We start from the raw sequence: 27,710 nt of genomic DNA on the forward strand, positions 1-27,710 counted from the left end.
TTGACCTCTCATACAAATAAAGAGTATGTAGAACAACTGTATAATCATCCAATGAAAATGCTTTTTCCAAACCAAAGTGTTTTCTTCTTGTCATACATAACAATTGGCTATTATTTTTCTTGTGTCAGTTCTACCAAACATAACGTAGTCCCCCAATGTCTCTAAAGCTGCATTTTTCTCAAAGATAGTCTATTTGTGTACAGATTGGCCTGTCACTTTGTGAAACAACATTCCTGATGTTTTATTGTTGCTCTGCCATCACCCTCTCTTCCTGTTTACAAAGTGTTTTTTTGTCGTTTGAGGGAAGTAAACTTCATCAGGTCGACACTGAGGTGTGCTTCTCATGTCACTCAGTGGAGCTTTCCCCTAATGAAATGCTGCATACAGATTTTTGCCTGCGGGCTCAGGGGGATAAGACCGTGGAAACAGAATGAAAAGAGCCCCTTTCCACATTCGCACACACACACACACACACACACACACACACACACACACACACACACACACACACACACACACACACACACACACACACACACACACACACACACACACACACACACACACACACACACACACACACACACACACACACACACACACACACACACTTGCTTGAGTGCATCCATGTGAAGAGATCCAAATCTGCAATTTATTCAAATATTGATATTTCTACTTGTCAGGAGAAAGGTGCCTTGAAATTTCCTCTGAGTACTCCTGTCATAAAAATGGCAAAAAATATGTCAGATCATTCATAAATGGAGTTCAGCACTCTGAAGTCAGTAGGGAACAGCAAAATATATATATATGCTTGTCAATGAAGAATAGGAGCAATATTAAAGAGACTAACACTTCCTCTTCCATCATGTCAAGGAATCAGCCATTGCAGGCCCATAGTGTAAACTTGTGTAGCAGTTTGTGTGTGTGTATGTGCATAATATATTTGAATGTGTACATATGTATGTATATTTATCTTCATGTGAATGAGTGTGTGTGCAGGCCATGTTGTGACTCCTGCTTAGATCTGTTTGTTGTCTCGTCTATCGAGACACACCATTTCCCATCCTGCTTCAGCCAATTGGAGTGTGGCCCCCCTGCAGAGGTCCGTAACCAGACGCTGCCCTCCATGTGGTTTGAATTAGGGCCCCTGAAGCTGTGAAGGACGCCTCGAATGACGTGAGGCACTCACACACAAATTCCAATCTGCTGAACGGTGGTGGAAAATAGTTTTTTCGGGAAACCTCCACGATTTTTTTGGCTCGGGCCCGGAGCGATTAAAACAGGGTGGAAACCAATAACTCAATGAATCATGACCATTTGTCCTATGAAGTCTGCCTCACTCAGTCACACCCACATGCACGTCCAAATCAGCTCTCTCAGATTAGAGCTTTTCGAACTAAACCAGAGAAAAATCTTGTTCAGTATTCCCTTGGCTGAATGGAAGTCTCAACACTGGGAGCAGATAATGCATGGGGCAGCGAGGCTCCATTGTGCGAAGGCGATACAGAAAAGGACCCAGTATCTCTCTCCGTTGGTCATGTGACACCATAGTTCATAGCTGTTGACGAGGAGCGGTTTGGCACAGCTTGGGACCCATCTGGGTGGTGCAGATACCCAGACAGAGGAGCTATTTTACAGCTAGGCATCTGTGTGGCTGAAGAGATATTTAGCATATGCTGCTATACCAGAGAATATGCTTCCACATTGCCAGTCATAGATTAGTGCTTATTTCTTAAAGCCCCATGGAAACTCTGATAGATGCAGTACAATCCAAAGTTGGCTACGTGAATAATAATTTTTGTATCTTTGTTGCTTTGGTAGAAAACACATCCTATTCGACTTTGTAATGACTCCATTGATTTAAAAAAAATATATATAAAAAAATAAATGAAACTATATAATTTTCATTATTTATTTCACTTTACCCTGCAATCACTCCTGCAACCCTGTACATGTGACTAATCAACACTGAATCTGAATTTCTGGATCTGAATCTGAATGGCTAATGTTAAGGCTAGGACCGTGGCTGGCAGGTTGAGACAATGCCTGTCCATCTCCATCTACCTGCATGCCACCTCTCATACAGTGTGTCCACAGTGGGGGTGGGGGTGGGGGGGGGGGGGGCATGCTCAGTCGTCTGGGCTGCAACACGGACCAGTGCTCTGCTGACAGGGAGAGGGAAAACGTTTACCGCCTCAGTCCTCCATTAACTCTGTGAAGACACTTGAAAATAATGATATGGATTGGGTTGGTTTTGGCAATGGCTTCCAAAAAGGAAGGATTACTTGTTGATGCAGTAATAATATAGTTAGGTGTTATCGGAGTATGTGTGCATTTCCGAGTAGTCAAACTAGTCTGTATAGAAGAACTCTATCTGTTCATATATGTGTACGTGAAATGTGTGTGTCTCATAAGATTACACACCTCTTCCCACAATCATACAGCGACATCTTCCTCAAACTATTCAAATGAAGGCATACAAAACTGGGCGTAACAACATTGTCTGATAACGACGGCCTTATAGATCCTTTGTCTTCCATATCTCTTTCTCTCCCTTTCCTCTCTCCACAAGGCTGTCACACATTCACCCCCTAACAGAGAGCTCGTCCACAGTGATCAGGAGCTCCGTTCCTGTCAGCGGTGCTTTGTCACGTAGCAGAGTAGCGTGGAACTCACCCAGAGCTGTTGAACAAACATCAGTCCAGCCTGTCAATAGCACCTCCGCAAACTAATTGCCTGTTAAATGAACCATCCCCGAAGCTGCCCACACACACTTTGACTCTAAGCGCACCTTGTTAGAGGACAAGAGATACTCTTCTGTTTAACACCTTGTTTTTATTCCTACAATTTTTGTAGCTGTGCACAGTCCAGTGACCGTGAGATGGCTTTTTTTGTAATTCATACAGAAAACCTAGGGTACAATTAGGTGGGTGTGATTTTACTTCACAAAGCAAGGGTTACAGTATATTTTTCTTGTTTCACTCATTGCATGGTCATAGACAGTTCACCTTGGACCATCTGTTATTGTTGTGTTTTTTCCCGTAGTCATTAGACGGTAGTAGTGTAGTAGCCCGTTGGTTTGTCTGTAAGCCTGTATTAACAGTGCTGTGGGATTGACACAGCTGGGGAGAGCAGCTTGAGGCTCTACGCTCAGGTATACACAGCGGGGTTCAAAGCTCCTTCCTGAATCCTGATCAGAGCACTACCTTGGCCAACCGATGGCCTATTAAATATACATGGGCAGGGGTCAGATCTGCAGGTCCCCGCTTCCTCCCAGTCATGTGCACTTAAGCGGAAGGGCTGGGCAACAATAAAAATCTCCTCTCGCTTCAGTGAGCTCTCCCCTGACACCTCCACCTCCAGTGTGTACGTCAAGGACAGCGCTCACCTAGCGCTACATTACAACCCTGCCTTTGTGAATAGGCCAAATGGTGGATTTTCTTTACACTTGTCATGATATATTTATATTCAATAACACCCAAGACCACTCTGTCTCTCCATCCACTAGACGTTGATACAAAGAGAATTGGTTTTAACTGTAGTTTTACTGTGGTGTAATGGTTGGACGTGTGATAAAGTAGGCTAGGAGGCAGAAACAGCGAGGAATGCTGCGGTGGTCCTTCATGCCCAGGCGTGAGTAATATATTCAGAGTGACAGTCACTCTGCGTTGTTCGTTAAGCCTGCTCTGTCGGCCTAATGAAGTGGAGCAGCAGTTTATCAATTCACCCAGAGGTGGGCCACTTGTGTCGGGAGGGGGGGGGGGGGGCTTTTACCAGGCGTCACAGTGGTCGGGTTGGTGCCCCTTTCACCTCCAGCGAGTGTCCAACGAGACAGCGACTTTGACAGCGACAGCGGGACACACAAGCTTTCAGCGGGAGATCCACTAAACAGGATCGGTGGGCATTGTTGTCATCCTATAAAAGAAGGAGGCAGAGAAGAAGCAGATAGATAGACGAGAAAGGGTGTTGACTGAATCGGAAAGAGGATCGTGAAAGGAGATGTAAAAACTGCCTATGTGGTTGTTCATCTACAGAATCAGCACACAGCACAGTGTACATCCATAACACACAACTCAGGGGTTTCTCCATCAACAATCCCCCCCCCCCGCAACTACGTCCCATCCTCCCCCATTATTCCTTCCTCCATTCCACATTGCTTGTGTTCATTTAGACAGCAGTGACCTGCCTTGTACACACATCAGCCCTTTCTCTCATGAGTAATTGCGATGGTCTCCTGGAGGATAATGTGGTTTAAACTCCACGTCGCCTGTCTATTAGGAGAGACATGATGGCAACCACAAATAATAAAATACATATTTATTCCTCTATATGTGACGCTAACTAGGCAACATATCAAGCGGGTGCTGCTGCTAATGGTCTCTCTCTGTCTGATATGGTACCCTCTATTCCATTCCCCAAGGGCCTCGCCTCCACATGTCTTCTGCTTCATTTTCCACGGGAGCCCGGTCGTAAATGCACATACACCTCATATATATTTGATAGTTAATATTTATCCTCGCTAGGGAAGTGCACTTTACATGTGGTAACATACGATTACCTGCGATTCGTATGGCAAAGAAACAAAAAAATCGATGTGGATATATAATTCATGACAGAGGGGCTATCAGTTTTTATGGCTCTCTATCCAGGCTCATTAAATTTTTATCATAATTGACTGGAAGCAGGAGTTTTTAAAGCATGTTTCATTCCCTCACTTTCTACCTTTAATAATTAAGTCAAGTTTAATTGGTTGTATTTTGAAGCACCTAGATGATAGCACTTTCCATATTCAGAATCATTAATTATAGACGATGATATGTTATGCATTAGTGTGTGAATTTATTTATTCAGTAAGGCAGAGAAGGTATGTCATTGCCTAAAAATCATAAGAAAAAACAACTATTATCTCACCCGCTTCAAACACCCCTTTTGGCTGTTTAATGCCATGATATGGCGCTGTCTCTCAAAACTCCCTCAAGAACTATGAACCCTGAATCGACTCCACTGATTGGTGGTCAAGTTGCTCTCTTGACGGCAGATTGACAGAAGAAAAATTGCTCTTTCAAATTTCACCCTTCATTCGCTGCAGTTGTTCTTCCACACATCAACTCTCTCCTCCGTGTCTGAGACAGACAGAGGCTTTATCCATTAGACGGTAGCAGGGCGGACGACTGGACAGATTGAGGTGGGATGGAGGACACAGGGCTGGAAGACAATCCTACATTTGAGCACTCGGAAGGAAAATCAATCATGTCATCATAAGTGAGAAGTATGGATGAATTTCATCAGCTGGTTACTGTCCCGTTCATGCCACTGGCTCCCTGACTGGTCTGTCCTGCTGACTGGCTGCCTCAGTGACCCCTGGATTTAAGAAGGGGAGGATTCTGAGATTTGTTGTAATAAGAGAGATAGGTTGGTAGTCTAAGTGCAGTTCTCTAGTAGTGTGTTAAGTGCACAACTGCTGGAAACCTCTGGTGGTTTCCCCTGACAATGTGGTAATGGTTTAACCATCTGATTTTAAACTAAACATATTGAATGATTTCGTAAGATGTTTCGCAACAATCTCCAAATATGAGGAAGTGTTTTAAAGGGCACCAAGACTTTGTCTCTTGACATCTTTACCCATTGTTTCATGAGGTCACATATGAGCACTAAAAGCACTGTGGGTATAGGGTGTGAAACGATCCAAAATGGATGAAAGTGATGACATGGAAAGCAGCGAGGAGAAATCGACAGCTAGTTTACAGCCTTGTTGTTGATTCAAGCGACAGAGAGAGAGAGAGAGAGTGATCGAGAGAGTGAGAGAGGGAGTGGGAGAAAGAGTGGGAGAGAGAGCGAGAGAGAGAGCGAGAGCAAGAGCGAGAGCGAGAGAAAGAGCGAGAGAGAGTGCGCACGTGAGAGAGACAGAGAGAGAGAAGGGGTTGGTTAAAGTGGTGATAAATTTAATGGAAAAATCAAATACAAAACAAATTCATTCCTCTCCACTTGATGCTTGAGTCGTTCCTTTCTTGGCCTGTCTTAAGCCTTTAAAATAAACTGTCACTCCTTATCGATTGAATCTGAATTGTTACTGAGATTTCTGAAAAGTAGTCTTGACACACACCGTGCAAATGGTAATCTTGGGAGATGAGAACATGCAGACTGAACAGCAAACACTTCAGACTTCAAATAAAAGGGCTTTTCTTCTCGCCTTTCAAATCTAACTTAATGCACTTTGTAGGATTGCACATTTCATTGATTAATGTGTTGTACTACAGGATATACATATAGAGTATATCAACAGCATTGCTAATAAGGTGTCAAGTTTAACCCTTGCTTGCTGTTAGACAGAAGGAAGCCATGCCCTCCATCATAACAACAACAACAACAGAACATGAAACGGTTGTGTCACAGTGTGTTTACCATTTGCGTCATATCAGTGATGGAGATGCCATGATCAAATTCAACTGATATCATATTAAATGTTCAACGACCAGATAAATGAACATTCTAAGTGACAGATAGTGAAATCAGCATGCCATGGTATGATTCATTTTACAGTATGTGTCGAGTACGGTGTGTTAATTGAAGATAGAGAGGTTTGTGTTCAGCAGTGTAGCTGTGTGCCAGGCAGAACTGGGAGAGACAGAGCTCTGCTTGTATCAACTCATCCACTAGCTGACAGGCCTGCAGCAGGAGAAAAGGATTTCTCCAGATTGAGTGCCATTTTCTCTTCTTTAACAAGGAACTTAGTGTGTAAAGGAGATCTGTCAGGATGAAGTGCAGCTTGACTGCTGCCACCCTCCCTCTCTGTCTCTCTTCCACCCTTCCTCCACTCTGTCTCGCTCCCTCTCTCCGCCCGTACCTCTCTCCCACTCCCTCACTATCTCTCTCTTTCGTGCTCTCTCGCTCTCTCTCTCCACTCAATGGTTCCCTCAGGGGATCTTCCTTGAGCATTAGCAGAACACATCCAATGTCCCAGCTACATGATTCCATGATATGATTTGTACCGGGGATTGACAATAATCCCCAAATAAAGTTGAAAGTGAAAGACTCTCAATAAGAGACACAGACAAGCAAAACCAAACCTTTTACAGATTTCCGCTGTCTTCCAGAGCATGGAAAAGGAATTGGCTTTGCATTAGATAATGGCATTTTAGCAACAAATCCAGCATGATGTTTTGTCTTTTATGCTCATAATTAATTCCTACACAGGAACCTCTTTGATATACATAATGCATCACACGCTCATTTAAATGTTCAGTTCCTCTGTTTTTGTAGTAGTTTATCATTACTCTTTACCTCTGCGTGTTTGGAAGAGTATGTTACTCACTTGTAGACAAAGATATCTGCTGGAGTTGCAGGATGTCATAAATTGACAATGCCATTACAGTTACTTCTTAATCCTTTTGGCTCAGCATTAGTAAGAGCTAACTTTTTACCTCAAGTGGACAGGGATGAGATTCACCCGCATGTTTTAATCAGTCTGCTAGCTTCAGAAGTTTGGGTTAAAGAAGAAAAACACATCCAGGGCTAATTTAAAATGTACTCTTTCTTCCGTGATTGAAAACAGCCTCACAGGTGAGCAAGAGAAAGACAATTAGTGCATTTCCGCCAGAGAAGGAGCTGCATACTAAAACACACTGAGTACTATTTCTCCATCTGGCCCCTAGTGTGCAGGGAGCAGCAGCTGAGGTCTGGTTTCAGCCGTCAATCACTGCAACCTCACTGTGGGGTGTGTATCCTGGTGAGATAGCCTAGCGCCAGTCATTAGCCAGCGCTGCCAAACTGTACTGGGAACTGCCCTGCCCCACTCTTCACGGCGGTTTAAATATGCCCAGCACTGTGACAGGATCAGTTTAGCGATGTGTTGGATTGATCTCCTCTTTAAAGTTTGGCCTGAGGCGACTCTAATTGGGAACGAGGCTGACTCCCACTTCCCTCTCTCCCTCAACTGTCAGTCAGTGCTTTGTTTACTGAGGACATGCCCAGACCTACTTACTGAATAAAGAGGAGACGCGGTGAGGATGCTGCTGATCACACCGAGGCCCACAGCGGGATCTCACCACTCTGGGGAGGGAACTCCGTTTTGGACTTTTTCGGGCTACTGACAGTTAGCTTCCACAGTAACCATCACATGGAAGAGAGGTTTGTTTTTTCTCTGTTTATCCTATGTACCCTACAAGGCATGGAGTACAGACAAGGTGCTTGTGTACCTCAGGGGAATTATTCTGACACCTTCCAACAGTATGCAACATATGAGAGGATGTTTACAAGGAAAAACAGAGGAGGAAATGTGTTTCACTTCCACCATCTTACATATGCTGCTTGTGGAAAATGAAAACCCAATTTGACAATCCTCCTGAGATAGCTGGAGATTTCCTGATACACAGCAGCTTATTGTATTTGTTCAGCTCGCTGTAGGGCAGAAACCCTGAAATCTATAAGCCCCTAAAACCTTATAACCAAACCATCTGCAGGTGTCTTGGCTACTGCCTTCCAGTGGACCGTTCTGGAGGAGAGTGCTTTCGCCCAATAGACCACTTCCTAGTTCCTTTGAATGAATGCCTCCTCAGATTAACATTCTCGTTTAGGATGTTTTCAGTGGCGGTGAATGACAGAGCCTTTGGTTGCGCTGGAGAGGCAGGTCCATTGATGCCCATAGGGATTTATGAATGATGAAGTGCAGGGCCAGCCACTATCAGAGGAACACAACACTGCTCTTAATAGAAAAGCATTTAACAGGGAGAGGGGAAGGGGGGCTGGGGGGGGGGGGGCTTTCTGACACTCTACTGATAAGAGGCAGCTCTTCAGAGGTGATGGCGGTTACAATGAAAGACGATGGGGTGATGGGAATACAATGACACACATGTTGCGTCTGACAGCCAGTGATTTAGACGTGGGGGAATAGCTGGGCTGGGAACACAGTTTCTCTACGAGCCCCCATTTAACCCAATAGCAAATCATCGTCATAGTATCAACTAAGATACGTGTATATGTAGATTCTACAGATATATATTTGGGCACAAACAAAAAACTGCTTGTCATATGTACCTACTGTGCTGTACATTGTAGTATAAGCAAGATGAGGAGGAGACGAAGAGGGATAGAGAGGAGTGAGAGCAGTGTCTCAGAGAGAGAGAGAGAGAGAGAGAGAGAGCTGTCAGTTTGAGGAATGAGTAGGATAAGAGGAAGGGAACGACTTGGCAGATGGGCAGAAGGAACCGGCAGCGCACTTATCAATTAAACATGTAAACAGCGAAAGCAGGCAGGGACAGAGACAGTTAAATAAACATTACACCACACTGGAATTACGGTACACTCTGAAAACGCCACCATTTTAAACTGTCTCCTCTCCCTATGCCTTCAAGATGAAGCCATTGGACTTGGCTTAAAGGCTTGTTTAGTTAACCCAGCCTTAGTTCTCCATCCTTAACCCAGCCTTAGTTCTCCATCCTTAACCCAGCCTTAGTTCTCCATCCTTAACCCAGCCTTAGTTCTCCATCCTTAACCCAGCCTTAGTTCTCCATCCTTAACCCAGCCTTAGTTCTCCATCCTTAACCCAGCCTTAGTTCTCCATCCTTAACCCAGCCTTAGTTCTCCATCCTTAACCCAGCCTTAGTTCTCCATCCTTAACCCAGCCTTAGTTCTCCATCCTTAACCCAGCCTTAGTTCCCCATCCTTAAGGTAATGAAACAGATTATTGTTTCAGGGCAGAACTAACAGTCTCCTACTGGAACAGACCTCCCTTGATGAAAAACTTTAAATCATGAATGAGAATCCCAATCCTGTTGACATTGTCCTCTTTTTGTTGTTGTTGTTAGGTCTTTGAAACATGACTGGTTAATTATGGACTCCTACTGTGGCAGGTTCGATGCACGCAGAGTTGGAGCTCACCAGGAGATCTGAGATGTATCTGTAGGAGAAGAAATGAGTAAAGGGAAATTGAATTAACATTCTGTCTCTTTTTCTTTCTGTCTTATCTCTCTCTACGTTGAGTGCATTTGTGGTCAAATGGGGGGTGAATATCCCCACTTTGACATTCAGAGCAGATGCTATCACGTAGCCTTAGTATTTAAGAACACAGAGAAGGCAGACAGACATCTGTCAGTTGTTGTGTTTGAAGTGAATGTGAGTCGGCCGCCGAAAAACACACTGGACACCAACCCATTCAGACCACAACGTCTCAGGTGTTTACAAACGGAAGAGACAGTGACAGCAGAAACCAGAGATGAATGGATGACTGGGGTTGATCTCCAGTCCTCATCCTGTGTGTTAAGTTATTCCTTAGCTGCTGCCCCAGTGGGGTGCAGGGGATCAGGAAGTGCTGTCCAGGCAGCAGACAGCCCCTGATAGACTCCATATGAACACTATAGTATGCACAGAGAATTTGGGCTTGTCCTTGCCTATACATAACTTCGGACTGTATGTAGCAGAGTGAAGTAATATCATGCAAATGAGTGGATGGCAACATTAAAAGTGATTGCCAGTAATTATGATTCTCTGTAGTTGTTTAGTAGTATAGCAACGGCAGCAATAGTACGGATAAGAGTTACACAGTAGCGGTGGTTGTATAACAGTGTATTTTGATATCATTGTCAGAGGAGTGGCCATAGTCATGTATCTTCTGTCAGCGCTCCTCAGACCTGTATCTCTTTCAGACCTGTATCTCTTTCAGACTTGTATCTCTTTCAGACCTGTGTCTATTTCAGACCTCTGTCTCTTTCAGACCTGTATCTCTATCAGACCTGTATCTCTTTCATACCTGTATCTCTTTCAGACCTGTGTCTATTTCAGATCTCTGTCTCTTTCAGACCTGTATCTCTTTCAGACCTGTATCTTTTTCAGACCTGTATCTCTTTCATACCTGTATCTCTTTCAGACCTGTATCTCTTTCAGATTTGTATCTATTTCAGACCTGTATCTATTTCAGACCTGTATCTATTTCAGACCTGTATCTCTTTCAGACCTGTATCTCTTTCATACCTGTATCTATTTCATACCTGTATCTATTTCAGACCTGTATCTATTTCAGACCTGTATCTATTTCAGATTTGTATCTATTTCAGACCTGTATCTATTTCAGACCTGTATCTATTTCAGACCTGTATCTCTTTCAGACCTGTATCTATTTCAGACCTGTATCTCTTTCAGACCTGTATCTATTTCAGACCTGTATCTCTTTCAGACCTGTATCTCTTTCAGACCTGTATCTATTTCAGATTTGTATCTATTTCAGACGGGTATCTATTTCAGATCTGTATCTATTTCAGACCTGTATCTATTTCTGATTTGTATCTATTTCAGACCTGTATCTATTTCTGATTTGTATCTATTTCAGACCTGTATCTATTTCAGACCTGTATCTATTTCAGGTGGCGTGTCAAGTGAGAGCAGCTATATCTGGCTGGCAATTAAGCAGGCCCTGCCTCCCCTTGATGCTTGATTAGTCCGATTGATGGAGGAGGCCATATGTGGTAGAGTCAAAACTTGGCAGCCAGGCTCCATCCTCCCAAATGAGAGGCTGGCAATAAAGAGGCAGGCTGCCCAGGGACGCTGCACGTATGTGGGCCGGCAGCGCTGTGATGTGGGCCCCCTCTCTGGGGCCTTTCTCTGGAGGCCTAATGGCTGCTGTACTGTCCGGCCAAGTTTCAGTAAGGGCCAGAGGTGGAAACTGGCTGGGGGTGTCACTGTCACTGGATGACCCCTCTGGGGTGCGAGCTGCAGGCGAAAGGGGGGAATGGGGTTGGTGGTGGAGAAGAGGAGAGAGCCGAAAGCCATGGCCTCCTTCCCAGTCTGGCTCGGAGACAACAAAAAGAGAATGCTTGAGAAGGGGGAAGCAGCGGGAAGAGAGCACAAAGACAAAGGCGCAGGCAAGGTCAGCCCAGCTAATGGGCCTGAGCTGTAGGCTGCCTGGGGCGAGGCACACTTCTGTTCTCTCTCCCACACCACATCAGGCCTTCAAACACCCCCAAGTCTATTTCTCCTCTCCTCTCCTCTCCTCTCCTCTCCTCTCCTCTCCTCTCCTCTCCCTCCTCCTCTCCTCTCCTCTCCTCTCCTCTCTCTCCTCTCCTCTCCTCTCCTCTCCTCTCCTCTCCTCTCTCTCCACATTCTCAGGTGATGCACCCCAAAGATCCCATGTTGGTTCCTTGAACACACACCTATTTTAAAATACACACAAACACCTACATGGTATTGCCACGATGATGTGTGGGGGTATTGACGATCTCTACTCTCCTTTCCACAACCCCCAACCCCCATAGCATATCCTAGTCTCCCCCCCACCCCCCCATATAATTCTGTCAATCACTAAGGAGCTGAACTCTTCAGCTTGGTCTGCTATCCCCTATAGGGCATATTCTCAGTGAGCACAGGCAGGCAGAGAGGCAGGCAGGCTGGCAGGGGGTGGACTTGTTCAAGGAGGCACAGTGTTGTCAGGTTGGCTGCCGCTGCTTGGCTCCACTCACAGACTACTTTAATGTGCAGCGGAGTAGAATAAGTGAGTGGTTGTGGGCACCAGCTGAGCTCAGCCTCCTCTCTGCCTGGTCGCAGTGGGGCGAACTGCTGCCACCTGACACTGGGCACCCCGCTCAGGGCTCCTCTTGGCAACGTGGCACAGCACACATGTCCCCTCATTTGGATGAAGATTCAGACGCACAGCACACAAAAGCTTTGCTCCATCCCCCCCGTTACCCCCTGCACCCCTCACTCCCTGTCTCCCTCAGTTTCTTTTTCTCTTTCAGTTTTGACAGCATCATAATAATCTGGGTATCTTCTTGATCATGCCCGGTATTTTCTATTCTTTTATCCCCCATCTTCTTGGAGACGAGTTGGAAATTGCCTGCGTCAGGACTTTGCTAATTAAAGTCATACTTTCAAAAATGCCATAATAACTGTTAATTAGCTTGATGCTATTTTCAGCATAATTTGCTAATTAGTGGAAAACCTGTACAGCGTTTCTCTCTAATTACAGTATGGCTCCGCACGGCGCATCTGTGCCTTGACTCCAAATGATACCATTACAAAGTCCCATATTACGCATTCTCTCAAAACAGATAATTGCCTCCACAGATACTGGGAAACTTCAGTCAGCTGATTTGATGGTAATAAATGGACAGACACAGACACAAGCCTCCCCTAGTTCATGTTTACTCAATATGGAAAGGAAAACATCTTCTGGAAGAGATGCAGTGATTTGGGAATATAATCTATCTAACTGGTAGAGTGATTTGGGTTGGGTGGGTAAAGCACATTTGACAGGAAACTGCCAAAATCAGATAATAGTTTCAACATGAAAACAATAGAGAAACAAATTGCCTACCGATCAACCACCTGCCTCGTACAATCTAGCAAGTAGAGAATCACATAGAATCTCTACATGACCGAAGGATGACCCTAGAACGTGTATACCAGAGACAAATTAGGACTCGTTACATGTGGGGACGAGTATGATTGGCGTGACCTTTGACCCCTCTCAGCTGTGTCCATCCTCCTCCATGCCCTGTGTCTGACAGCCACCAGCAGCCTGACAGTGGTAGCATCGGCTTTAGCTAATTAATGCACCACTCCAGAGCCCCTTTCATTTATGGATACTGAAAGGCATTATTAAATTAATTAAAGTACCAAGAGTTAGTCATTATGAAATCAGGAGGTTTACATGGATGATAGCGTTTTTGAATTAAACATCCAAAAGTTCCTCGCAGGAGATACCCGGGGATGAGTGTGGGTACCTAGTGCGACAGATGTTTGCCCCCCCCAAGCTAACCTGTATCACAAGCAATTTAGGTCTCGTTTGGGGGTTTCAAAACTGAGAAGGGGAGAAGGGAAGGTTCAGGGTAGCTAATGAGCAGAGAAAGAGAGGGGAAAAGGAGGTCACAGGCTCTGTTCATCTGTAGATTGTACAGATGGTACTTTTTCATACAATGCAACAATGAAATATATTAATTCTAAATATATTTTCAACACTGACACAAACAACAGTGGTTTCTTGAACCTGATCAGTTGAAAGAGCTACAGCTAGATTGTTGTTAGATCATTATGGCCATGTGATCTTAAAGCTACAAACACTTTGAGAAATAAGGTCCTTAAACTCTGGCTTAGTTGAAGTGCACAGAGCAGAGTTGAGTGGCTCACTCAAGAGCTTGGACGATACACTTCTTTTCATCTGTCGACTGGAATTCACAGAGAATCTCAAGAGGCTCTCTATCTCTGTCCTCTCTCTCTCTCCATTTCTCCTCCCGCCTCTCTCACCCCTCTATCTCTGTCGTCTCTCTCTCCTTTTCTCTTCCCTCTCTCTCTCACCCCTCTATTCAGGAAGTTTGCCAGCAAGTGTCTTTGTTTACAATGCCAAGGGAAAATGTCAAAGATGTTGAAAAAATATTCTTAGACTCTTTTCTTTTTTCCTTTTTCATCTTCCTAATCTAACAGTTTACTGAATTTGATAAGTGTCCTGTCAACATGCTAATCAAATTACTTCGGAACCAAAATTGACAGTTTTCATTAATTATACAAGATTATTCTAATTGCAATTCAAATTTATTCATTCCGAACAGAAGGTATTCAGTAATATTTTACAAAATTTGCATATTAAATGGAGGGAGTAGTGCATTATGTATGGTAATGTATGCACAGTTTCTTATTTTTAACTTCACGGCCATATGTGGTGTCGTTGTAGGAGCAGGTGAAAAGTCTAAGTGTGTTTAATTTGCTTGACAAACATTGGGCTGGAGCTTGTCAAGGGGATTATTGTGAATGCCAATCTTTATTCCCTCTTTATTGATTACCCCAAACTCTAAACATCTGGATGTAAATGGCACTGAGAGAGATTAATTGAATCTTGGGATTAGTCAACGGCTGTATCACTATAAATTCATCTAATAGCATAATTGAAGTGTGCTGTATAAATAAATAATCTTACCTGGTTTCATCTGAGCTTATTGGCACATTTAAAATGGTTTGTAGAATTAAAACATGGGGATTATAAGTAATGCAACCTACCATGTAACCTTGATTTAAATAATATACCACTATCTCAAAGTTTCTTCCTTTGTCCATTATTTACAGCTTTAGTTGAAGTGCTCAAAGCGGGAGAAATATTATGTTTGAAAAAGGAATGGGTTCCTGGTGTAAAACAGCCATATTTACGCAAAACCTCCCAATTTCCTCCTTGTTTTTATTTCCTGGAGTGGCCACTGAAGTGCAACCAGCTCACTGGGACGCTGTCTGCTATATAAGGAGGTGTGTGTGTGTGTGTCAGCTCCGCAGGCAGAGACTTGTACTGTAATGTAGGCGTAATAATTATCAAACAGCATCGGGGGCTCAGAGTATGGGCTTAACAGTGGGAAAGCATGTTTGATGTGTAGAGGCAGCCCATTGTGCATCCATACAGGGTGACTAAATCTCGCGGTTCAGGGAGCACATTAGTATGGCACTACAGTACATCCACCCGCGTTCTAAAGGTGATTTCCATTTAGACGCACATTTCCTCATGAAGATAAATATGACTGGAATTGTAATTTCCCTGAAGTAAATATAATACAAATACAACATAACACAGAGTCAGATCAAGCATCCTAATAGATTACTGGCATTTTCCATTTGCATGGTAAGTGGTGAACCTTGTGGTGGTCTAGCAAGTAACAAATTGAATGTTTAATCCATCTCAAGGCAGATTGAGGATCTCAACAGACTGGTGCATAGCTGCTGTGAGTTTTCCAGTGACTGCTGGTACCTTAGATATTTGTTGGACATTTCAGCTCTTTAGGGGCTTCTGGAATGTCTTGGCATAGCTAGAAGTGCCATGTGACAGATAAGTGTAATTTCTTATCGTTTCTAAAGGCATCTGTTATTTCTCAAATAGGCATTTGGACTTGACATCATTTCTAGTCATGCATGACTCTCTCTCTAAATGCTACTAAACAGCTTCTAAATACATATTTAGTTGTTTAGTCAATACTTGCCCTGGCACTCAGTGTAAGCAAGATTAACTCAAACCCTCTCAACATCTCTTCTAAAGTGTGACAAATTGACATTTCTATATGGCTTAATCTGTTAACTATGATGTTTATATGATACATTATTACAAACTAATTAAAGAAATCACTTCGATATAATTAGTCAGGTTTCAGGAAGCTCATTAGTAGTAATTTGCATGAGAAATAAGCCCTGTATTGGTGCTTCTAGACGGAGGCCAGAACAGTGTTTCAGTTCCACATCAACCCCCATTGTTGGTTGTCTCGGCTGTCTGAAGCGCCCTGAGATGTTTTCAGTCATTGCCCCTAGAAGCAGCAGGGTGTCTTTCAACCGATTCCTCCCCTTAAGCAAGTCAACCTGTATAGGGAAGCAGACTAGTACACAAGCCAGGAAGAGTGAGAGGCAAAACGTGATCTGTTTATCTGTCAGTGTTCCTGACAAAGAACTGAGCTGACAAGTCAGGGTTTCCCTCTGTGGAGAAGGTGGGAGGGGGGCTTCTGCACACTTACATGCCCACTCTATGCCCAGCTTCATGTTATTTGCAAATCACACTCTTTTGAAACTCACACAAACGGGTTAGACATGGAACGCTAGGAGTTTGTCAGCTGCCTTCACAACAGCTAGTGATCGCTAACCGTGTGCGGTTCAGTAGGAAGCAGCTTTCTCTTAGCATTTGCCTCGCTGTCACTTTCCCAACACACACGATGCGTCTTGTTCATGCTGGGCTCAGCAAGCCTACTGCTCTGGGAGGCATCTCTCCCCCCTCAGAGACTTCTCATCCCCCCGTTGGACTGAAGGAATCAGAATCTTACAATGACATAAACTCCCCCAAGAAATCACACTCCAAATGGGAGCTAAAATGAATCATGCAGAAACATCCATGAAAGGAATCCACATGTTATGATTATCCTTCTCACCATGCACTGAGGACAGATGGATGTAAAAAATAAATACATGAAAAAGGTTTGTTTATCCTCTATACTATTTTCCCACCATGGACAAAATACTCTCCTAAACATCCTGACAGAGAAGCACTTGTGTAGCGCTGATGTCGCAGAGCTAGCTGGCCTCTCTCTCACAAAGGTTAAGGTATCATTAGCTTGCTCCATACAATGGCCATTCAAGCAGCTCACTGCACTCCTCAGGACCCCTGAACAATGTTATTATTTGTCTCAGAATTATAAAGACAGGGTTTTGCAGGAAACCCGACAGGCAAAACCCTTTAGAGGTAAATGCTTCGGGCGGCTTGTGGGGTTTAATCTTGTTCCATTAGCATTAGCTTCTTTCTCTTGGACACAAAGACCATAATACATGTACAAAGGTAAAGACTTTGGTTCAAAGTAAATGCTTTGTGTCTCAGGAGCCATTGACTATGTGAATTAGTGTAGAGGCTAATTATTTTATTTCTTATTCAAGAGTCAATATTTCCCATAGTCGACTCCTCAATATCCAGATTTTATACTATGAAATGTACACTGGGAGATGTGAAAAGAGGACCATCACAAATGACTAAAGTACTTTTAATGTTGTTCTAAAGAAGCTTCTATTGTGCAGAATGGTAGAAAACGAGCATATTTCAAGCATGACCTGAAACACCCTTAAATATGGAATCCGCAGTAGGGGGAAACAGCGCCACTGGCCGCCCCACCACCGTTGATATTGCTTTTGTTGTTGAGATGATGAGCTGCATGGTAACAAAGTTGCAGTACATATTGTGCTTTTCTATCGCGCGTGCCATGATGTCCGAGGGGAAAAACTGTGTTGGTTGTTTTCAGTGACTGCTTTGTTGTTGTAATATCGCAAACGGACGTGTGGCTGTTTCACCATTAAGGATTCCAGATTTAACCAAAGAATATTATAAATCACACATGTAAGTAGGAGCAAATATTTTCCCTTGATTATTTTCTGGGTTTATAGTCATATTGTCAACAGTACAACAGCTGTGTGAAGTGTTCCTATGTACTAACTGTGTGTGTGTGTGACTCCATGTGTGTGATTCATTCCAGGGCGGTTTTAGTCCTTATAAAATATTCATTTTGGTTGTGCAGGGCCCTGTAATTGCCATCTCTCACCCTGAATTATTTATACCTCGCACAGACTGACAAAGCTTTGCCATACGGCCCCAGATGAATCAGAAAGCAGTCATCTCTGCTGCCAACAGCACTAGGCTTGCACACAAATATGGCAGCTACGTCTCTCAGCCTGGCCCGTCTTAATTTGACATTTTCTTTCCCCCCTGCTTTTTTCCTCGGAGCACAGAAAGGTTACCTGTTAGCTTTAAGCACACCAACCTGCTCCCTCTCTTTCTCCACCTCTCTCTCCCCCTCTCTCTCTTTCTCTCTCTCTCTCTTTCTCTCTCTCACTCTCTCTCTTCCTCCACCTCTCTCTCTCTATCTCTCCCTCTCTCTCTCTCTCTCTCTCTCTCTCTCTCTTTCTCTCTCTCTCTATCACCCTCTATCTTCCTCCAGCTCTCTATCACTCTCTCTCTTCCTCCATCTCTCTATCACTCACTCTCTTCCTCCATCTCTCTATCACTCTCTCTCTCTCTCCCTCCCTCTCTCTCTCTCTCTCTCTCTCTCTCTCTCTCTCTCTCTCTCTCTCTCTCTCTCTCTCTGTGCCTTGCCTACATGACAGTCCACTGTGGCTGTGTTTTGAGACAGACTTAATGTGGCAGCAGTAGCAGAGTGTCTGCCTCATGCTTTATGATGACTGACCAGTCCTGACAGTCACTTTAGATACATGTATTATACATTAGTAATAATACCATGTCGAAGTATACACACACAAATATGCATACGCACAGAACAAAGGCAATGCGTGCACGAAGACTCAAAGGCACACACACACACACACACACAAATCCACAATCACTTTGCAGCTCCGTTGTCAGTGAATGGTCAAAGCTGCCCACGCTTGGCTCCTCTGTACAGCTTCTGGGTTCTACTGCGTCTTTCTACAGCCTGATCACTCCAAGGTGCCTGTGGAGGAGAGGGCAGGGGGAGCCTTCCAGGCCCTTCCAGGCACCCCAACAGTACGTCCAACACCCTAAATACTGCTATTCACTCCAGCATCTGCTTATCTTCCATCTCACCAGTGCAGGGAGGTGTTGACTGGTATTTCCTCAGGCCCCAAGCCCAGAATGCTAAGCAGTAATCAAAGCACAATATTCTCCCTAGAAATACCCCTTTTCACGCTGCTAGACCAGCTGGCTAGCAGTTTACACATTTAGGATAAATATAAACTCTATTGTTGATGTGCGTGATTATTTTATAATGTCAGCACCCTCCGCACCTGTATTGTGGATAAGGTGTAAGTAACAATAATCTATTCATAACAGTTATACATATAGATCAATAGAACTGGAATGTATCGAAATGTAGAAATAGTACTGGTTTTATCACTGAAACTAGCTGTTGATTCATTTTGAAAGTAAAGCCACACTTGACAGAAATGATTATTTGTACTTTAAAAAAAAAGCCATAAATACAGATTTCGCAGATTCACTGTAAAACAAAGAGTAGCAGCCCCACTATACCGTTTCAATAGCTTGTTGTGTGGTGGCGGCAGAGAGCTCCGGGCTAATCATGGAGTATGTGCTGAGTTAGACCTAAAGAATAGCCAGTGATGGATAGTTAGCAGGGCCACTGAATCTCTATCTAACTTGTTACAGTAGAGCCGGACTGGAACCTGAAGGGAATCAGCTGAAGATGGTTAGGGGTGTGTTTGATATGAACCATTTGTGAGACAAGCATTTCTCTTTGCTCGAACAAGAAACTGACAGAGTTCAGAGAGGGATAGATGGGGAGGTAGGAAAGAAGAGGGAGAGCGAGAGAAAGAGAGAGTTATTTTCTGTAATGAGTCCTGCAGCCATGAACTAAATGAAGAGGGATTGACAGATCTGGGGATCCTCAAGTAAAATATTGTCAATGCCACTCTGGCCATTAGAGAACAGGGGGATGGTGGAGGAAATGGTATAGATGATAAAGGGATGAATGGGGTGGTTTTATTGTTTGTGTGTCTCAACAGCCCACCTCCCCAGTTATGGGGAATTGTATATGTTGAACAGGAAAACAATGATAGTGAAATGTTTCAGCAATAGCAGTCTCAGAGCAACAGCCCGGAGAGTGGAAAGGGTTCATTTTCGCCAACCCAATAACATTAGATCGTAAGTAACTTGTTCCATGATAAAGAAGTGATAGGATATGTGGTGCTGGTCCCTGGGCACGTATTGTTGTACAGGGGTAGGACAAATATGGTTAATGTGGGGAAGGGGAGGAAAAACAGCTGTAGCTGATGAGAGAAGACAGCAAGCAACCAGCGTACGACAGCAATGTACAGATTACTCAAAATCACTCTGGAATTTGAGCCTCTCTCATCAGCATGGTAAATTAAGATGTGTCAGTACAGAACAACCCACAGGTAGACCAACAAACTTTCTCCCTTTTTATACAGGAATATTTGTATAATAACAAGCCAGTGTAATGGAGCCCGGCCTGTCAGAACAGGGGCTTGAGTGAGTACACTTCATAGTAGAGTGCCTTACATACTGGAGCTGGAAGGGATGCAGAAGGCTTGACATTAAGACCCTGGCGTTTTGGAAAGCCAATACGTTATTGACCTGTGTACTACCATCTCAGTGAGGAGATCTGCTGTCAGCAGATCGTTGTGGGGCGTTGTGAGACGCTGGTTCCAGGTCTCCTCCATCCTCACTGAGGCCCATCGCTAGGCTCATACTGGGGTCTGATTGGCTGTGGCTGGGTGGTGGTCGATACGCACCGCCCTGCAACAATGACTTCACTGTCATAGCTGCCGGCTGTGGACACTCCTTGATAGTCATTATTGCTGGGTTGCCAATCAGGATCTAGGGACTGTCAATGCCAGACACTCATGGATGTTTCAGTCTATCTGTCAGTGGTGAACTTCTGAAATGGGTGGCGTATCAAACACTATGAAATAAATGCTGTATGATACCCTGTATGATACCCTGTTCATACCCTGTATGATACCCTGTTAATATTGAAAAAGTGCTGAAATAATACAATTTTCCCATTCCCATTTTTCCCTGAATCAAAGGCAGAGGTGTCAAGGAGTGGGTGACATCTCCCCCCTCCCAATTAGCTTAGCTCCTTAAATCAGGAAGCGTCTCCTCACTTCGTCTGCTTGTTTTCTCCATTTCTCCTCTATTTGATGGTGGGAGAGGGTCGAGCCAGAATTAGGCCGAATTAGGTCTCCCTTTGAGTGTCATCCTAAAATGATCACAGTAGAGATAAATCAGTCAAAGTAACAAAGTCTGCCCTTTTCTCTTCAATTACCAGGCATGTGAAGCACACGGAGTGGAAACCGCCGAGCCCGCTGCATTACTAAAGAGACAATCTATTTCCTCTTTGACCAGAGGGAGAGAAGCCATTATGGCATGATTAGTAGCTAGCCTCGGCAGAATGGCGAGCATGGAGGTACAGGCTACAGAAGAATACTATTAATTGCCCTAGTCTCTGTTAGAAGGGGATTGTTTTAACATTGATTTGTGGGCTTGTAACTCGGGGTGTTGGAAGATTAAAGCTGATGTCAGGTCGTGGTTATTCTGGTAGAATTCAGACAAGGGAGAGGGTTGTGTCAAAATGAGCATTTCTCTCCAGTCTATCTCTTTAGGCTTTCTTCCCATTTCATAGTTTTCTCTCCCTCCTCCACTCTCTCTCTCTTTTCTCTCTTACCCTCTCCCTGATGAACTACAGCCCTTTTCTCTCCCACCCTCTCTCTGATGAACTACAGCCCTTTTCTCTCCCTCTCCCTCCACCACTCTCTCTCTTTTCTCTCTCACCCTCTCTCTGATGAACTACAGCCCTTTTCTCTCTCACCCTCTCTCTGATGAACTACAGCCCTTTTCTCTCTTGCCCTCTCTCTGATGAACTACAGCCCTTTTCTCTCTCACCCTCTCTCTGATGAACTACAGCCCTTTTCTCTCTCACCCTCTCTCTGATGAACTACAGCCCTTTTCTCTCTCACCCTCTCTCTGATGAACTACAGCCCTTTTCTCTCTCACCCTCTCTCTGATGAACTACAGCCCTTTTCTCTCTCACCCTCTCTCTGATGAACTACAGCCCCTTTCTCTCCCTCTCCCTCCACCAGTCTCTCTCTTTTCTCTCTCACCCGCTCTCTGATGAACTACAGCCCTTTTCTCTCTCACCCTCTCTCTGATGAACTACAGCCCTTTTCTCTCTTGCCCTCTCTCTGATGAACTACAGCCCTTTTCTCTCTCACCCTCTCTCTGATGAACTACAGCCCTTTTCTCTCTCACCCTCTCTCTGATGAACTACAGCCCTTTTCTCTCTCACCCTCTCTCTGATGAACTACAGCCCTTTTCTCTCTCACCCGCTCTCTGATGAACTACAGCCCTTTTCTATCTCACCCTCTCTCTGATGAACTACAGCCCTTTGTCTCTCACCCTCTGATGAACTACAGCCCCTTTCTCTCCCTCTCCCTCCACCACTTTCTCTCTTTTCTCTCTCACCCTCTCTCTGATGAACTACAGTCCTTTTCGTTCTCACCGTCTCTCTGTCTGATGAACTACAGCCCTTTTCTCTCTCTCTCCCTCCTCCAACTGATAGCTGGCTGGGCCGATGATTTCCTCCATGGCGGTCCGCTGAGAGCCTCGCTCGTCTCCCAGCTTTGGAGGAGTTGCTTTAATTAGCCACGTTAATATCCCCTTCATTGGCCTTAATATCACTCTACACCTTCCTCCATCTCCACGGCCACCAGGGTCCTCCTGTCCTGTCTCTAGCTCTGATTATTGAGAAGGATAGCTTTAATCAAACCTAATTGCAGTTCATTCTTTCTCTCGATCCCCCCCTTTGCCCTCCGTTGCCAACATCTAATGGCGTCGTCGCCTTGATTTCCCATTAAAAAACAATTAAACAACCTCGTTTTGGTCTCTGAGCGTGCCAAAACACCAGCACAAAGTTCTGTAGATATTTAAGAAGTAAAAGAGAGAGGCTGATCTTAATTGCTTGCCTTTTCACCAAGGACCAATTTACAGTGTGCTCATGTAGAATGTTAACCAACTCTAATGTAATGATGCTTTACTGTTGCCACTAACATGGACTACTGTTAAAATGAAGCTTATCTGTTAGCTGGGAAATTGTGGTTAATCGTCTTCATAACAGTAAACATAAAAGACGTAGTTCACGAAAGTACGGCTGACATCTATTCCCAAGTACCCTTTTCTGTTTATTGCTTACTTTTTGTTTTACTGCAGTTTTACAGTTTGTAATTGTACGACAACACAACAGAAGAAAGTACAGGAAAGCCCCATGTTAAAAATAACATGTGGCTTCAATAACGTCTACGTTTTGGCAAGGAAATGTATATTTATATATTTATTTTTTTCGCACAAAGGTGCTAAACATTTAAAGCACATCAATCTTGGATACACGCACACACACATGCACACACATGCACACATGCACACACACACACACACACACACACACACACACACACACACACACACACACACACACACACACACACACACACACACACACACACACACACACACACACACACACACACACACACACACACACACACACACACACACACACACACACACACACACACACACACAGGTGCTCACTCACACACTCACTAGTCTAACCCAATCTATATGAGGGGCGACAGACAAATAAAAGTCGTATTTCAGGTCTGCTTTCCGCAGATGTCTACTGCTCTACATTACGACTCTTTGGGGAAATAAAAACAAGGTCAGGGAATTAGAGTAGATAATGGTCATTCTGATGATTGGCCAACAGATGCAACCAAAAACACACTGCACACAATCAGGCAAAATGCACTAACGACAAGTCAGGTTTTTTATGGTCTCGCCGCACACCAACAGGCAATCAGCATTTTGGCGTGGCTTAAAACATTTTCTTTTATTGATGTCGGGGCCAAAGCTCCTTGGATGGCGAGTGAAAATATTTTCTCACCTCTCATGTTCTTTTGGGCTGGCAGTGGTGCTGAGGGTTATTGGAGTCTATTGGAGAACACTTCTAAATGACCAGTGCATGTATTAATGTGGCCAGGGTTAGGGGGTCGTTTCAAGCCACTGATTTATTGCATTGGCCCAGATCCCACTGTGGAGTGAGAAGGAGGAGGCTAAGTGTTGAGAAAGGACCCTCTTAAGCAGCAAGCTTTACACGAAGCATTCAATATATGATAATAAAATAACTGGCAATAGTGCCAATTTTGCTTTTCAATGGAAACCATGAAATTGAACATAAAACCAATAAATGGTGGTGACATATTAGCATTACTGTTAACATCAAACTTGGCGGGAGCCCAGTAGCAGAAATCTGTATGATTATGTATATACTGTGCATGATAAGGAAGTCAATTAAGGTGTGTTGCAGTACATTCTGCTGATATAAGCATTGATCCCACTGTCAGGTTTAGAACATGTTGTTGTCATCACTTGCAGTGGTAATAGGGAAGACATTTGTAGTAGGAGACAGTAAACCAAGTCAGGGACTGTTAAGCGTCCTCCACCTGTCTCCTTTGTCATGTTATCTACTGGAACACGGAAAGGTTATGTTTAAAAGGAGAGCTCACGATAGGAGGCTTTTTCAATAAAATCACAGGGACCTGACGTTCATTTGACGTTCACAGGCAAACACTTGGCAGCTGAAGCGCAGCGAGAGCGAGAGAGAGACAGACAGAGAGAGAGAGAGAGAGACAGAGACTCAAAGACTAAAGAACCCTAGATCTCTCTCTCACACATGACATTTGTTCGGAGACAATTAGCCAGGTTGTAATTTGTGGCATAATTGCCTCACCCACCCATGTGTGCATGTGTGCGTGTGTGTGTGTGCTTGTGTGTGTGGCGTGAAGCGAAGGTCCCAGGAGTGGCCGCCTAATTGTCTGACAGGACTATAAGTTTTGTGGCACGCTCTCACCTTGTTAGGTCCTTTATCCCTGATGCTCATCAAACAAGACCTGGTCACAGGTGGGCCTCATTTGCCTCCCTATTGAACAGCACAACTTTAATTGCACAGGGGGTGTTCTGGGATGAAATAGGTGGGTGGAATATCAAGTGACTTCCTGTATTCTAGTAGCAGATGGGAGTAGGAGCAGGCTGTGAACTCAGGTGAGAGGATGGTATGACAAAGGGTTGCTGCTAAGGGATATTAGAAGCAACAGAAGATATCTACATTATTTTAAACAAATTACTAATATCTGGGTTTGATACTGGTGTAATAGATTTGTAGTTAACAGGTTGAATGGCATGGACCTGTATTGGCTTTTTGGAATTTCATTCCGTATGAATTATTGACTGGCTCTATGCTTCAACTATTATTTTGTGTTTTACTATTTTGTAAAACACAAAATCACACCTTTCTACCTCCGCTTGTCATTTGTTGTTACATCTCTCCTGCTTCACTTCCTCTGAATCTTCCTTTTTCTTTCCTCCTTTTCTGTCTATGTTGTTGAATGTACTGTACTGACTGACTGACTGACTGACTGACTGACTGACTGACTGTACTGACTACACTGACTACACTGACTGACTGTACTGACTACACTGACTGACTGACGAACTGACTGACTGTAGTGACTGACTGACTATACTGACTGACTGACTACACTGACTGACTGACTGACTGACTGACTGTAGTGACTGACTGACTGTACTGACTGACTGACTACACTGACTGACTGACTGACTGACTGTACTGACTGACTGATTGTACTGTCCCCCATGCAAGACTAGCAATACTTCTGTTCCGTTCTATTCTATTTAATTCTATTCCATTCCATTCTAGTACTGTGTACTTACATTTTATTTTTTATTTTGTGCTCTTTTTCAGATTTTTCCTGAAGTTCTTCCTGAAGTGCAATCAGAACTGTCTGAAGAATGCAGGGAATCCCAGAGACATGCGCAGGTTCCAGGTAACTGAAATTTACACAAAATGACACACGCGCACACACACTCACGGGTTTCATGCACACAAGTTTACACTCACACACCCTTGCAGAGGGTGTCAGTGTGCAGCTGAACACATGTAAGGAATATTTATTGGAGAACACCATCTGACACAAATAAGGATATGGGATTTCAGAGGTGCTATCAATTGTGGTCCTGACAGCTTTCTGAACCACAGCACAGAAGGGAGGATGATCCCACCACATGTAACAACACTGTTAACTCAGGGTTAGCCCACACACACACACACATGCACACACACACACACACACACACACACACACACACACACACACACACACACACTAGGGTTGTCACGATACCACGATTATTCACTGTGCAGCCAACGAGAACCATCTGAGAGGTGTTTTCCATTACACTGCGGCCAGTATGAGCAATGAAACGTCTATCTGGAGGTCTGGAATACTCCCATGTCTAAGAGGCTACTAAAGCTAAAATACATGCTCTATTAAATGTGGAGGAGTGCCATTGAAGTTGGTGATCGACATATCCACCAACCACAGACCCATATACCCCAGGAAGGAGGTCAGGCCTGAATAAAGTGGAGGTATCCTATCTGCCTTGCCACAAACTCCAGGGGCCATCAGTCACTGCCAATCATGGGCCATGACAGACACACCAACCTAGCTTCCTCCAGCAACCCCCAGACATGAAACAGACAGGCTGTTTCTGATGTCACCACTAGACCTCCCTGTTCTCCTTTTCCCTCAGGGGGGTAACTGGACTTAACAGAGTCAATGTCTTCACAAACAGCTCAGGTGTTCACTCTACCATTGCATTACTCCTAGATTCACAAGAGACTGGGGACATACTGCCCCAGCTATGACAGCTACTGAGCTATCTTTAAAAACCATCTCCCCAAGGCATATGTAACAGGAGGTGTATGAGTTAGTGTTGTATAAAACTTTTACCCCATTTGTATCTTTAAACAAATCTAGATTTACTGTATTTATAGGGAATCAACTGGCAATTATTGTTGGAGTATTTTGGGATGGGAGAGGGGTATTGTAGGCCAAGGCTTACAATATGTTGGCTATCTTTTCTGGTCTCCGTTCTGGTGGCCAGAATGCCGTTTTTCCCAGATAGATTTACCAGATGCTCCACTGTAGGTGTTTCTCCAGCCAAGGTTGTGTATTCTGCCTTTCACTCTTATTACCCCCCCCCCCTCCCGAAACCAGCTTGAGGCCAGAGAGGGCCACATCCATCATGTGCAGCTTGGCCCAGCTCTGAACCTGTGAGCAAGAATGGAGCTCTTTCACCTCCCTACTCTGCCCCCCTACCTCTTTCCCAACTCCCCCTCTTTCCCCCCAAAACGAACCAAAAAAGCACCCCCCAAATTCCACAGCTACACCGAGGTCACTCACCGGCAAAGAGAACCTGAGAGGGGCTCTCTATTTCCTGCTCGGAAACACTTTCTCCATTCATGGCCTAGTCCACTGTTTGGAGATGTGGTCAAGAGAAAGCAGAACAACAAAAACAAGCGCTATGATATATTGAGGCTTTAAGAGCCGCAATGCCTTCAACCCACAATCGGATTGAATCTCAGCCTGAGTTAGACTTTGATCCAGGGGAAATGTTTGTTGAACAAAGAAGAAGTTTGTTCTTGTTGTTTGTGAGTTCGTCTAGTTTGTCCACCATACGGAACTAGATAGATGAGTCGATCAATGTGTTCTGTGAATCGATGAAGTCAAGACAACAATCGTCAGAGTGGAGTCAACAGAAGTGATTACAGAGAGTGCTAAATGTTCATGTGGAAATT

At 44.2% G+C, this 27,710-nt stretch overlaps 1 protein-coding gene across 6 annotated transcripts in view; it reads left to right on the top strand.

Moving 5' to 3' along the window:
- Positions 1-27,710, top strand: part of LOC135511049 (transcription factor COE3-like) — a 71,711-nt gene that overhangs the window by 16,845 nt on the left and 27,156 nt on the right. For all 6 annotated transcript variants that reach the window (XM_064932524.1, XM_064932527.1, XM_064932525.1 and 3 more), the window contains exon 7: positions 25,815-25,896. In XM_064932524.1, the coding sequence (XP_064788596.1) occupies positions 25,815-25,896 (82 nt within the window). The remainder of the gene's footprint in view (positions 1-25,814; positions 25,897-27,710) is intronic.

The sequence above is a fragment of the Oncorhynchus masou genome, chromosome 23 (assembly GCF_036934945.1).
Source record: "Oncorhynchus masou masou isolate Uvic2021 chromosome 23, UVic_Omas_1.1, whole genome shotgun sequence".
Classification (NCBI taxonomy): domain Eukaryota; kingdom Metazoa; phylum Chordata; class Actinopteri; order Salmoniformes; family Salmonidae; genus Oncorhynchus; species Oncorhynchus masou.